This window comes from Aegilops tauschii, chromosome 6, assembly GCF_002575655.3.
Source record: "Aegilops tauschii subsp. strangulata cultivar AL8/78 chromosome 6, Aet v6.0, whole genome shotgun sequence".
Lineage (NCBI taxonomy): Eukaryota > Viridiplantae > Streptophyta > Magnoliopsida > Poales > Poaceae > Aegilops > Aegilops tauschii.
In genome coordinates this window covers 43,819,363-43,832,880 of record NC_053040.3, presented here as the reverse complement: position 1 = coordinate 43,832,880, position 13,518 = coordinate 43,819,363, and the positions used below count along the sequence as shown (strand labels likewise).

General features: G+C 41.3%; 1 protein-coding gene across 1 annotated transcript; it reads right to left on the bottom strand.

Annotated features, from left to right (window-relative positions):
• Positions 1-10,939: 10,939 nt before the first annotated feature.
• On the bottom strand, positions 10,940-12,815 carry LOC109772461 (transcription termination factor MTEF18, mitochondrial-like). Its single transcript, XM_020331146.4, has one exon. It carries the CDS (start codon positions 12,515-12,517, stop codon positions 11,153-11,155), a length of 1,365 nt encoding a protein of 454 aa, XP_020186735.4. The 5' UTR covers positions 12,518-12,815; the 3' UTR covers positions 10,940-11,152.
• Positions 12,816-13,518: the final 703 nt, after the last annotated feature.

The following is a 13,518-nucleotide window of genomic DNA, read 5'->3' as shown; positions in this document are numbered from 1 at the left end:
TCCCGCCACGACGCTTTGCTTGGAACTGCACCAACTGACAGCTCCACCATTCAATATAAATATGTATCCAGTTTGTGACTTAGAGTCATCCGGATCAGTGTCAAATCTAGCATCGACGTAACCATTTACGACGAGCTCTTTGTCACCTCCATAAACGAGAAACATATCCTTGGTCCTTTTTAGGTACTTCAGAATGTTCTTGACCGCTGTCTAGTGATTCACTCCTGGATTACTTTGGTACCTCCCTACCAAACTTATGGCAAGGCACACATCAGGTCTGGTACACAACATAGCATACATGATAGAACCTAAGGCTGAGGCATAGGGAATGACTTTCATTTTTTCTCTATCTTCTACAGTGGTCGGGCTTTGAGTCTGACTCAATTTCACACCTTGTATCACAGGCAAGAACCCTTTCATTGACCGGTCCATTTTGAACTTCTTCAAAACTTTATCAAGGTATGCGCTTTGTGAAAGTCCTATTAGACGTCTTGATCTATCCCTATAGATCTTGATGCCCAATATATAAGCAGCTTCACTGAGGTCTTTCATTGAAAAATTCTTATTCAAGTATCCTTTTATGCTATCCAGAAATTCTATATCATTTCCAATCAATAATATGTCATCCACATATAATACCAGAAATGCTACACAGCTCCCACTCACTTTTGTGTAAATACAGGCTTCACCATAAGTCTGTATAAAACCATATGCTTTGATCACCTCATCAAAGCGCATATTCCAACTCTGAAATACTTGCACCAGTCCATAGATGGATCGCTGGAGCTTGCACACTTTGTTAGCACCTTTAGGATCGACAAAACCTTCTGGTTGCATCATATACAACTCTTCTTTAAGAAATCCATTAAGGAATGCAGTTTTGACGTCCATTTGCCAGATTTCATAATCATAAAATGCGGCAACTGCTAACATGATTCGGACAAACTTAAGCATTGCTACGGGTGAGAAAGTCTCATCATAGTCAACCCCTTGAACTTGTCAAAAACCTTTTGCGACAAGTCGAGCTTTGTAGATATTAACATTACCATCAGCGTCAGTCTTCTTCTTGAAAATCCATTTATTCTCAATGGCTTGCCGATCATCGGGCAAGTCCACCAAAGTCCATACTTTGTTCTCATACATGGATCCTATCTTAGATTTCATGGCCTCAAGCCATTTATCGGAATCTGGGCTCATCATAGCTTCTTCATAGTTCGTAGGTTCGCCATGGTCTAATAACATGACTTCGAGGACAGGACTACCGTATCACTTGGTGCGGATCGTGCTCTGGTCGACCTACGAGGTTCAGTAGTAACTTGATCTGAAGTTTCATGATCATCATCATTTTCTTCCTCTCTAGTTGGTGTAGGCATCACGGGAACGGTTTTCTGTGATGTGCTACTTTCCAATTCGAGAGAATGTACAATTACCTCATCAAGTTCTACTTTCCTCACACTCACTTCTTTTGAGAGAAACTCCTTCTCTAGAAAGGATCCATTCTTGGCAACAAAGATCTTGCCTTCAGATCTGTGGTAGAAGGTGTACCGAATTGTTTCCTTCGGGTATCCTATGAAGACACACTTCTTCGATTTAGGTTTGAGCTTATTAGGATGAAGCCTTTTGACATAAGCGTCGCATCCCCAAACTTTAAGAAATGACAGTTTAGGTTTCTTGCCAAATCATAGTTCATACGGTGTCGTGTCAATGGATTTAGATGGTTCCCTATTTAACATGAATGTGGTTGTCTCGAGTGCATAACCCCAAAACGATAGTGTTAAATCGGTAAGAGACATCATAGAACGCACCATATCCAATAAAGTACGGTTACGATGTTCGGACACACCATTACGCTGCGGTGTTCCAGGTGGTGTGAGTTGTGAAACAATTCCACATTGTTTTAAATGGTCAAACTCGTAACTCAAATATTCGCCTCCGTGATCAGATCGTAGAAACTTTATTTTCTTGTTACAATGATTCTCCACTTCACTCTGAAATTCTTTGAACTTTTCAAATATTTCAGACTTGTGTTTCATCAAGTATATATACCCACTTAAATCATCTGTGAAGATTAGAAAATAACGATACCCGCCGCGTGCTTCAACACTCATTGAACCGCATACATCGGTATATATATTATTTTTAATAAGTCATTAGCTCGCTCCATTGTTCTGGAGAACGAAGTTTTAGTCATCTTGCCCATGAGGCATGGTTCGCAAGTATCAAACGATTCATAATCAAGTGATTCCAAAAGTCCATCCGCATGGAGTTTCTTCATGCGCTTTACACCAATATGATCTAAACGGCAGTGCCACAAGTATGTTGCACTATCATTATTGACTTTGCATCTTTTGGCATCAATATTATGAATATGTGTATCACTACTATCGAGATTCAACAAAAATGGACCACTCATCAAGGGTGCATGGCCATAAAAGATATTACTCATATAAATAGAACAACCATTATTTTCTGATTTAAATAAATAACTGTCTCGCAATAAACAAGATCCAGATATAATTTTTATGCTCAACGCTGGCACCAAATAACAATTATTGAGGTCTAAAACTAATCCTGAAGGTAGATGTAGAGGTAGCGTGTCGACGACGATCACATTGACCTTGGAACCATTCCCGACGCACATCGTCACGTCGTCCTTAGCCAATCTTCGTTTATTCCGCAGCTCCTGTTTTGACTTACAAATATGAGCGACCGAACAAGTATCAAATACCCAGGCACTACTACGAGCATTTGTAAGGAACACATCAATTACATGTATATCAAATATACTTTTGTTCACTTTGCCATCCTTCTTATCGCCAAATACTTGGGGCAGTTCCGCTTCCACTGACCATTTTACATGCAGTAGAAGCACTCAGTTTCAGGCTTGGGTCCAGCTTTGGGCTTCTTCACGGGAGTGAAAACTTGCTTGCCATTCTTCTTGAAGTTCCCTTTCTTTCCCTTGCCCTTTTTCTTGAAACTAGTGGTCTTGTTAACCATCAACACTTGATGCTCCTTGATTTCTACCTCCGCGACCTTAAGCATTGCGAAGAGCTCAGGAATCGTTTTATTCATCCCTTGCATATTATAATTCATCACAAAGCCTTTGTAGCTCGGTGGCAGTAATTGAATAACTCTGTCTATAACACTATCAACTGGAAGATCAACTCCCAGTTAAGTCAAGTGATTATGATACCCAGACATTTTGAGTATGTGTTCACTGACAGAATTATTCTCCTCCATCTTACAACTATAGAACATGTTGGAGAGTTCATATCTCTCAACCTGGACATTTGCTTGAAATATTAACTTCAACTCTTGGAACATCTCATATGCTCCATGACGTTCAAAACGTCTTTGAAGTCACGGTTCTAAGCCATAAAGCATGGCACACTGAACTATAGAGTAGTCATCAGATCGAGCCTGTCAGACATTCATAACGTCTACATCAGCTCCTGCAGCAGGTATGTCACCTAGAGGTGCATCAAGGACATAATTCTTCTGTGCAGCAATGAGGATAATCCTCAAGTTACGAACCCAGTCTGTGTAGTTGCTACCATCATCTTTCGACTTAGCTTTCTTTAGGAACGCATTAAAATTCAAGGGAACGATAGCACAAACCATTGATCCACAACATAGATATGCAAAACTATTAAGACTAAGTTCATGATAAATTAAGTTTAATTAATCAAATTACTAATGAAGCCCCACTTAAATAAACATCCTTGAAGTTATCTAAGTGATACATGATCCAAATCAACTAACACATGTCCGATCATCACGTGAGATGGGGTAGTCATCAATGGTGAACATCTCTATGTCAGTCTCCAGTGTTCCGAGACCATGTCTGTACATGCTAGGCTCTTCAAGTTTAATCCAAGTATTCCGCGTGTGTAAATCTAGCTTACACCCATCGTATATGAACATAGTCTATCACACCCGATCATCACGAGGTGCTTTGAAACGACGAACTTTAGCAACGATGCATACTCGGAGAGAACACTTATATCTTAAAATTTAGTGAAGGGATCATCTTATAATGCTACCGCCGTTCTAAGCAAAATAAGATGCATAAAGGATAAACAACACATGCAATCAAAATATGTGACAATGTGACATGATATGGCCATCATCATCTTGTGCTTTTGATCGCCATCTCCAAAGCAACGTCATGATCTCCATCGTCACCAGCTCGACACATTGATCTCCATCGTTGTGTCGGGGTCGTCTCGCTAACTATTGCTAACACATAGCGATAAAGCAATTACATGACGCTTGCATTTCATACAATAATTTAGAGACAACCCTAAGGCTCCTGCCGGCTGTCGATTTTTACAAAACATGATCATCTCATATAACAACATATATGACATCACGTCTTGACCATATCACATCACAATATACCCTACAAAAACAAGTTAGACGTCTTTTACATTGTTGTTGCAAGTTTTACGTGGCTGCTACGGGTTTCTAGCAAGAACTGTTCTTAAATGGCAAAACCACAACAGTGATTTATCAAGTTTGCTGTTTTAACCTCCTTTAAGGACCGGTCGCAGTCAAATTTGATTCAACTAAAGTAGGAGAAACAAACGCCCGCCAACCACCTTTATGCAAAACAAGTTGCATATCCGCCGGTGAAACCAGTCTTATGTGTGTGGACATGTAAGGTTAGTCTGGGAGGCGGAGGAAGAAGGTGACCACATATGCCAAAAAAACATACTGCACCCCGTCTCCTCAAAATAACCATAGAAACTCCGTAAATACAAGTTTTTGTTGTCGTAAAAAATATTTGAGTTGTTTTTCCTTAATCTTTCTTTCTTTATGATTTATTTACATAGAATGAAAAGACATCCTTGATAACATATTGTCCAAGAGAGAATGAGCATTGATCCGACCAAACACTTCAAGCGATGTAATGCAATCAAGATCTTAAACTCATTCGTCGAGTGAAATAATGCCGAGCAAACACGATCTTAATGCGAAGGAAGCGTGGTGGCGCCTAGTAATTGCTTACTCCATGTGTCTCTGCAGAATGACACACGACAGTTTCAAAGATCAAGACTTCTGAGTTCTTTTCACCGGTAAACTCAACACCGATTGTGAATTTCGCAAGGGCGATCGAGAACTCGGTACCATCTCTATTTGCCTTCCAACACGGCATTTGACGTGGTTGTAGCAGTCTGCACGGTCTTGTGCTAGCTGCTCCGTATCTCTGTGGCACCATACTTGTCATGTACAATTCCCAACCCCATATTATGCAGACACGTCAAATTTATGGTGTCAGTTTAAATCCAGTGCCGAATTGATCATTGATCGGGGGCTCTTTTTTGTTTGTGTTTTGTAAAGTTCAGTTGGTACATAACATTGCCCGTATTTCTATAGAGAAAGAACAATACTAATACTAGTACATCATTACTGATGAAATTTGCTTGTCAAATTGCAGCTGCCATTAGAGGAGAATATAAAAATCAGACTTCACCAATTAAGGCACAATAGAGTGTGTTTAGACTAAAAAAAAAACAATTAAGGCACAATAGATTCAGAAAGAAAAAAAAATCTTTCACTTACTATAGATAGCTTGTTCACTTTGGTGTAAGTCTCGAAGGAAGATTCCGAGTCTCAGCGTAACCTGAATTGCCATGGTTCCAGAATTCTGCAATTCTGGAAGCAAAGTTGTTCATTCTGTACATCAGTAGCAGATAATGATGAACCAGCCGGTACATAAGACGTAGTAGAGACACGGCGCGCAAGAGATAGAAAAGAGAAGAGCAATACCAATACAATACAGCCACACAGAAAAGAGAAGATTCCTGCCTCCATGGATGGCTGTGTGCATCGCTTGATGCAGAGGCCGGGGGTTATCCTCCTTATCAAAAGAAAATGGAACACTTCAGACGCCATGAGCTTTGCACCCTGTTGCGGTGCCTCCCTTTTTCCCTCCGTCGCCTTGCTTGTACCAAGCTCCAACGGTTGCTAATCCAGTAGCAAACATGAAAGACCAGTGAGCTGGGATCGCAGCTCGAAACATGAAATATTCTTTGGCCTTCTGGATCCCCCAAAGTGTCCCATCAACCCCAACAGTCGCCATCTTCCTTTCCCCAGTAGGAAGAGATTCCTGAAACAACAATCAGCCGAGGTCAATTGACAACTTATATTGAGATGGCAAACAGTCTACATGCCCTAAAGTAAAAGTCCACACACACGCTCAAACCCGCCTTTTCAGCTCAAACTTTGCTGACCCTCCTTCAGAGTGAAGAGCCCCCCGCCAGTGCCACCCCAAGTTGCCTCTAATTATCTACTAGACAGGAAACGATTGTCTATTGATTTCTTGATATTGATGAGGAAAGCTACACCACTTTTCTCATTTGCTGGGACAACTGAGAAATGAGAAGTTCACAATGTGCCTAGTGAAAAATACTGAATTCTTGCAAGGAACCACCTACTAAATAGCATTTTTAGTGCATCAAAGATTCACCTGATCTCATAATATCTCTATTCCAACATGTGGTGTCAACATGACATGAGGATGGAAAATTTCAAAACCGTGCCATCAAGGAATGGAAAGTATCAGTTCATCAGGAGCTAGCAACGGCCAGAGGAACGAAAGAGCACTTTGATGTGGTTGTAGTTTGGACTATCTTGGGCTGAATCCCCGTACGTGGCACCATACCTGTCCATGTTCAAACCCAGCCCTTGTTTATTTAGACTCATCGATTTGTAGTCTTGTTCAATCCCCTGAATCTCTCATCATTAGGCTCCCCTCTTCGTGTAAAAGCTCAGTTGGTATACAACCTTGCTGAGTTTGATCTGGAAACAGAAGCAGTACTACATCATCCTCCAGTTGGTGCTGCTCTCCTGGTCGTCCTTGCGTCCGCGGTGGTCTTTCCGTCTCTGCTCCAGAGAGATAATTGTTACAATTTTCAAGATTAATTCAGGAGCGGTATTTTCTTATCAACTTTCAGCACATTGCCTTCATGCAGTAAGTTCACTAGTGAAGTTTATTTATCTACTCTAAATGGATATGCATAAATGTTGGAGAAATAAGAATGATGCTAATCAACTAGCATTTGCACTTGGATTTCATCACTGTGCCTTCAATACATTAGATACTAAATGCACGCTTTACACTTCAATGTAAAACAGTTTTATCTGCTGACACTGTAAAAATGACACTTCCCTTTTGGTGAACCTGTATGAAAATATGCCTATTTTAATAGACTAAATTGGACATTTATGAAAACGACAGGAGAATCAAAATCCTCTAATCACTGATGTATTTAAGATAAGAAAGTGATTTCTCATCATAAGTAGTTAAGCCCACTCCCTACGTTCTGAAAACATAAGACCTCTTGTCATACATATGCTGCTATGATAATGGAAAATGTTGATACTCTTCTCAGTATAATAGTTGTGGCTCTGAACAGACTGGAGTGAAATCGTAAATAAAATTTTAGTCCATTAGCGGCTGGCAACTTTCTGCTCAGATTCAAGTTAACTTGGCTCCTGAAAGATTTCTAAATGCTTACTATAGGTTCACACTTGAATTGGGTATAATAAGTTTCAGAATTAATAATACATGAAGTTTGAAAGATTCAAGGCTAACGTTCAGCTCTGATTCAAATTCAGAGTTCAGACTTCAGAGTACAAAATTTACATACCGCCTTCTGTTTACATGCATGCGTGATTCGTTCAGATTGTTTACATCCAAGTGAAGATGCAACAAAATGTAGAAAATTGATTAAAGCACCAGATGCTGCCAGTTTATTCAAAGCTATAGTACAATACTAGAAGGATTACTTAACTTGCAAGATGCAAAAAAGAGAAAAGTAGGAGCTTCCCTGAATAAAACTAATGCATTGTCAGGCCATACTTGTTGCTGAAGCTTCAGGGCGTCATCAACAAACAGAGAGTTAAGAATCATGTATAGCACAGCAAAGCCATAGCTGCCATGTTTCGTCTTGTTTCCCAGAAGAAGAAAAAAAACATCATGTACATCCAGTTTCAGCACATCTTCACCTGTTGGAAAGAAAGGACCATCCACATTTAGTAAATAAGTATGCTTCTATTGCCCAGCCCTTTTTCTTCTTGAGGAAAACTCGACATCTTCTCACCTGGTGGTAAGTCACTTCATCATTCCACCCGTTCCCCTCGCCTACATTTCATTAATCTTGTTTCTACAATTTCAACAAGCACCAGAGAAGGGACACACAGTTGATCTTTAAATCACATCTCTTCGCCGGTATTAGCATGGACCATCTCCTTTGCCTTACTACAAGCACACACCTGAGATATCATTTCTTTCAACTACTACAGCCTCACATCAGGAACAAACTAATATATGACCATCCTCGCACAGCTGACAGCTTTGTTCTTAAATTATGGTATATAACATCTCTACTATCCCTATGTTTAAAATTCTGCAAGATTCTACACTAAGTGGCATCCCATCTGGCTTTTTCCTTTTTCTATTACGACTTTCCAGATAGAAATTTGCCAAAAAGGATGGTTCATAAGCCCACTTTACTATCGTAACAAATTATGCTAAGGATATAGATAGTGCTCATATGGAATAAAATCAGCTAAAGGATATGGCAGAAATTAACACGGTAATGTCAGAACGCTTTTTTAATGTTCCCATGACATTAGTTCCCTTATTGTATCAAACACTCTCTGCTTTTCAGCACTATACCATACAACTATCAATTTGCTTATCTGCTACGTAGTGATATACAAATTGGCAATCAACAGAAGTGCTACTAGCCTACTAAACTGTCCAGTTTCGAGATCAGATGCCCCAAGAAAAGAATCAGCCAGTAGGCCATCCAAAAATACATGAGACAAATAAACTGATACAAACTACTACTCCCTCCGTCCCAAAATAAGTGATTTCGTACAAAGTTGAGTCACTTATTTTGGGACGGAGGGAGTAGTAAACAATGGCCGTCTACAATAGTTAATATACTTACTACAACGAAGACAAGGTGCCGACAGTAGATACAGTACCACTCTGAATTACGCCCAGAAATTGTAACAGTAACTATAAGGAGTACAGATGAATAAATTACAGAAGAGAGATTGCTTGCTTAAGATCCATTGGATTGCCTTGTATTTGTAACTCCACTAGTGTTATCAGTATTCTTAATACTCCCTCCGTCCCAAAATAAGTGACTCAACATTGCACTAACTTTAGTACAAAGTTAGTACAAAGTTGAGCCACTTATTTTGGGACGGAGGGAGTACAACCATAGTGTTCAGAAGTGAGAGAGAAAGAAATCAGCCGTTCTTCCTCCTCACCAAACTGTCACCCTAAAATACTTCCTCTTATTTTATGTGTCAGATCTGCACACACACCGCGTCTAGAGAAAAATATTGCACAAACAATTCCAGAAATTAGAATGATACAATAGATTATTAGATACTACTAAACGTACACTTTACACTTAGTTACCTGTATGAAAATATGCCCATTTTAATAGACTAAATTGGACATTCTTGCTAAATATCCTCTAATCACTGGTGTACTATGAGATAAGAAATTGATTTCTCAACATAATTAGTTAAGCCCGGTCCCAATGATCTGGAAACATAAGAACTCGTGTCATACAGATGCCGCTGTGACAATGGAATATATAGATAAAACAGTTGTGGCCCTAAAAAGTCTGACAAAATAACTCTGAATCATACATAAAAGTTATTTTGTCAGACTTTTTAGGGCCACAACTACAGAGCCTTCAGAATCATGTATAGCACAGCAAGCCATAGCCAGCTGCAGAATGGCCTGATCTCACAGGGTAGAAGTGACATATGCCACTTGTTAGTAATGATACCAAGAAGCAACAGGGCCACACTCTAATACAATCCTGATAAAGAAAGCTAAGTAATTCTATTATAAACATCACCCATCTAATGCCGCTACACTCTGAAATAGAACGAAACACTGGCTCATTGGATACAAATGCTAACACAACTGTGAATCGATTATCAGTAACTTATCCCATGAACACATAAACTGAGACAGTGCTTTACCTTTTCAAGAAATCCAAGAATTTTGCCAACTGTTATGGCCATCCAGATAGAAAAGAAAATGTAAGAGTTCATGAGAAATTGACGACAACTGAAAAAGAGGTAGACTAATAAACTTAACAGGTTGCTCGGCCAATTGCAAAATGTCAACTTGTGCATTTTAGTTATAGAACATAATACCCACACTAGAATTATGAGAGATATGAAAATAGTAGGAGAGGCATCTGCTGGAAATCCACAATAAACACATAATTTATGGCCATCGAGCAGAGCAGGATAATACACCTAAGTTTACTAGCGGCAAGGTAAAAGAGCGGCAAGTGCTTCTCCATTGTCTCAATAACATTACTAGCATAAGAATGGACAGACACACCTAAGTTTATTTACTTAAACTTAAATGATGTCAAACCTCCTCCATATGAGAGTTTGACGTTTAGTTAAGTGTGCATCCCTCTTTAGCAGATAACCAGATGTGAGCCCTGTACATTTCGTTTTGCAGCCAGTAGGTATTTCCTATATGACCGATGGTTCCAAATCGTTACCTCTGATCCAACTAAAGGAGAACTCACTTGCAGACACCTTCTATAGTTGAATGATTAAGTCTATCTTTAGTTTGTTATAGTTAAAGCAAAAAACAGATCTCTATGAATCTGCATATGAGCAAACCAAAATGATTTTTATATCAAACCATAACTGAAAAATAGATTAAGCTAAAGCCACTATTTACCTAGATTTGGGAAGGGCATCAGATTTATCCTCAAATTATCCACTATGAATTGCAAAAACAGCAATAGAACATTAGGAATGCATTACCAACAATGAAGGAGACCTTACCTTGGCTCATTATCTCAATGCACAGGCAACTAACTTGAAAACAGAAATTTTAGTGCATTACAGAATGGCCTGATCTCACACTTACTTAGTTCCAATACATGTGTTTAAAACATGAATGAGGACGAAAAAGTTCATAACCAATCCATGGTTTCTTCTCGGCTGAGTGGTAACATTACATATCAGTATCCAGGGATCAAATTATCAGCTTCATCACTCGCTAACAACCACCAACCCAGCATCTAACAGACATACAGCAGCGGACAATCAGCACACAGTTACATCAGAGCCTGTTCTTGGCTTATGTGAATCTGAAATTAGTGGGCACTTCCCCTTTGCAAGCAGCATCGTAGTCTTTTTCAAGGTGCGGTGCAGCTTCCTTATGAGGGTGTATGAACTTCTTCTTGAATGTCATGTCGGACTCCTTGAAAACAGTATAGTAGCTCGGGTCACGCTTGAGCAATCCATTTTCCTTGAGAAACTTTACGACATAGTACCGGGGTCTGATCCGGCCCTCCAAGCTGTAAGTGAGCATTGCCGGACGATAAGCAATGTATGCCGGTTCCAACCCCACCTCAGAGATGAGGAACTCGGACCTGTGCTGCAGTGATTCCTTAGCCCTCATTAGCAACGTTGGAGACTTAGAAAAAGCAATGCCCACCTCGACATCCGACCACCTGAACGCTTTCTTCAAGTGCTCCACTTTGGCGGTGATTTTCTCCTCGCTGAGGAATGCAACAGCTTGTAGTGCATGTCTGAACATCGGAGATCCACGGGGTACACCAAGACCTTCGATGCACGCCACTGCTGTCCGGATGCGTTCCGTGCTGATGCCGAGGGTCGATGGCCTAAGTACGTATAGCTTGGCAATGTCACAAGCACCTAGCCCGCACTCCCGCAGGAAGGTGACATTGGGCTTGACCACCCGCTCGAGGTCGGAGGAGAGAACGGAGCCACTCTTGAGGGCTCGAAAGAGGTTCTCGGAGGAGCCGAAGAGGGGCAAGCAGTACTCAAGCGTGGAGACGATGGATCTACGACGGAATTTGTCGGGGCAAAGCGAGACGAGGCGTGCGACCTCAGAACGCGAGAGGCCGAGGCCGGTGAGCCCGGCGACGACGGGGGCCAGGGTCCTCTCCACGCCGGCGCAGAGGAGCTGCGGGTCCTTGGCTACGGCGCCGGCGACGTCGGCGCCGGAGAGGCCGAGGCCGGCGAGGAAGACGAGCACGGCGTCGGGGTTGGCGGTGGACTTGAGGTGGGAGAGCTTGGCGGAGGCCTTGAGGGCCTGTGGTCGGGTGAGGCCGCAGGTGGAGACGAGGTAGTCGTCGACGGCGAAGGCAGGATTGGGGCAGACGGCCGCGGAGAAGAGGTGGTGGAGCTGGGAGGCGGGAGACGCGGAGGGAGATGAGAGGAGCTGGGTGAGGAGGCAGCACCGGAGCCGGAGCATGGCGGCGCGGCGGAGAGGCCGGGGAGATTTGGCGCGGCGGCGGCGAGGGAATGGGGAACGACGGCCTGGCGCGAGTGCGAGAGGATTTGCGTGGTGGTGTCTGGTCTGTTCTTTTTTTTTAAGAGAGAGGGAGAGAATGGTCTGGTCTGGACTCTGGTTCGACCTTGATGCTGACAAGGTGACCCCACGAGCCAGTCCCTCTAAAACGTACTTAGAATGCATTCTGTAACATTTTTACTGCTTTCACATGATCTGTGATTTTAAACAACATCCAGATTTGTTACATTATTATACTCTCTAACTTTGTCCTAATTCAGCGGCGCTTATTTTGAGGCAGAGGAAGTACATCTTTTATACTCTCTAGTACTCCTCCAGAGTTTGGAGTAGAAAATGCAATACCACATCCATTTGATTGTTACACAGATGACATGCATGACTCAGTCAAATTGTTTACATGCAAGTGAAGGAAGACCCAGCATGTCTTGAGCAAAAGGAAGCACGAGAGCCCATTAATCCACCAGATGCAGCTTAGTTGACTTCATTCAACTTGTTGTTTGTCCCCTTGTACATTGCAATATATAGGATAACATGTATTCGCTCTGTAAAAAAACATAAGATCATTTAGATCCCTAACTATATTAGTGATCTAAACGATCGTATATATCTTTATAGAGGGAGTACCTTGCAAAAGTCAAAACAGGCTTCTGTCAATAAAACTTACGATGGCATATCACGCTTGTTGCTGAAGCACATCAATTAACAGAGCCTTGAGAATCATGTAGGTCCCAACCACCACATTTGGTCCATCTCCTAGAAAAAGAAGAAATGACCGCACCTTTTAGAGTCTAATCACATTTTCTCTTGGACCATCCATCTACAACATTCAGTAAATCAGTTGGTCCATATATTTCATATTTAAGTAGTGTAAAATTTAGTTCAGGAATTGCTGTCTGACAAGTGTCGAATATATCTGGTACCTCCCATCTACCACATATATGGCATTTACAAGTAGCAAAAAACAGCTCCCAGAACGACCACAGATGTTGAATATATCTTGCAAACTCCCAAGATGATCACCACTTTACAGGTACTAGAAACACAAATGCTTGCTCTGCATAAATGCCACTGTCAATGGCTAAGCAGACTGTATTTTAGGCACACAATAAAAGCTTGGATCGGAAACTCAACACTTACTACTACTGGTACCAAATACATGCTGTAGT

Coding starts and splice junctions, on each gene's coding strand:
- LOC109772461 (XM_020331146.4), bottom strand. CDS start 12,517: ATGCATTCTAAGTACGTTTTAGAGGGACTGGCTCGTGGGGTCACCTTG.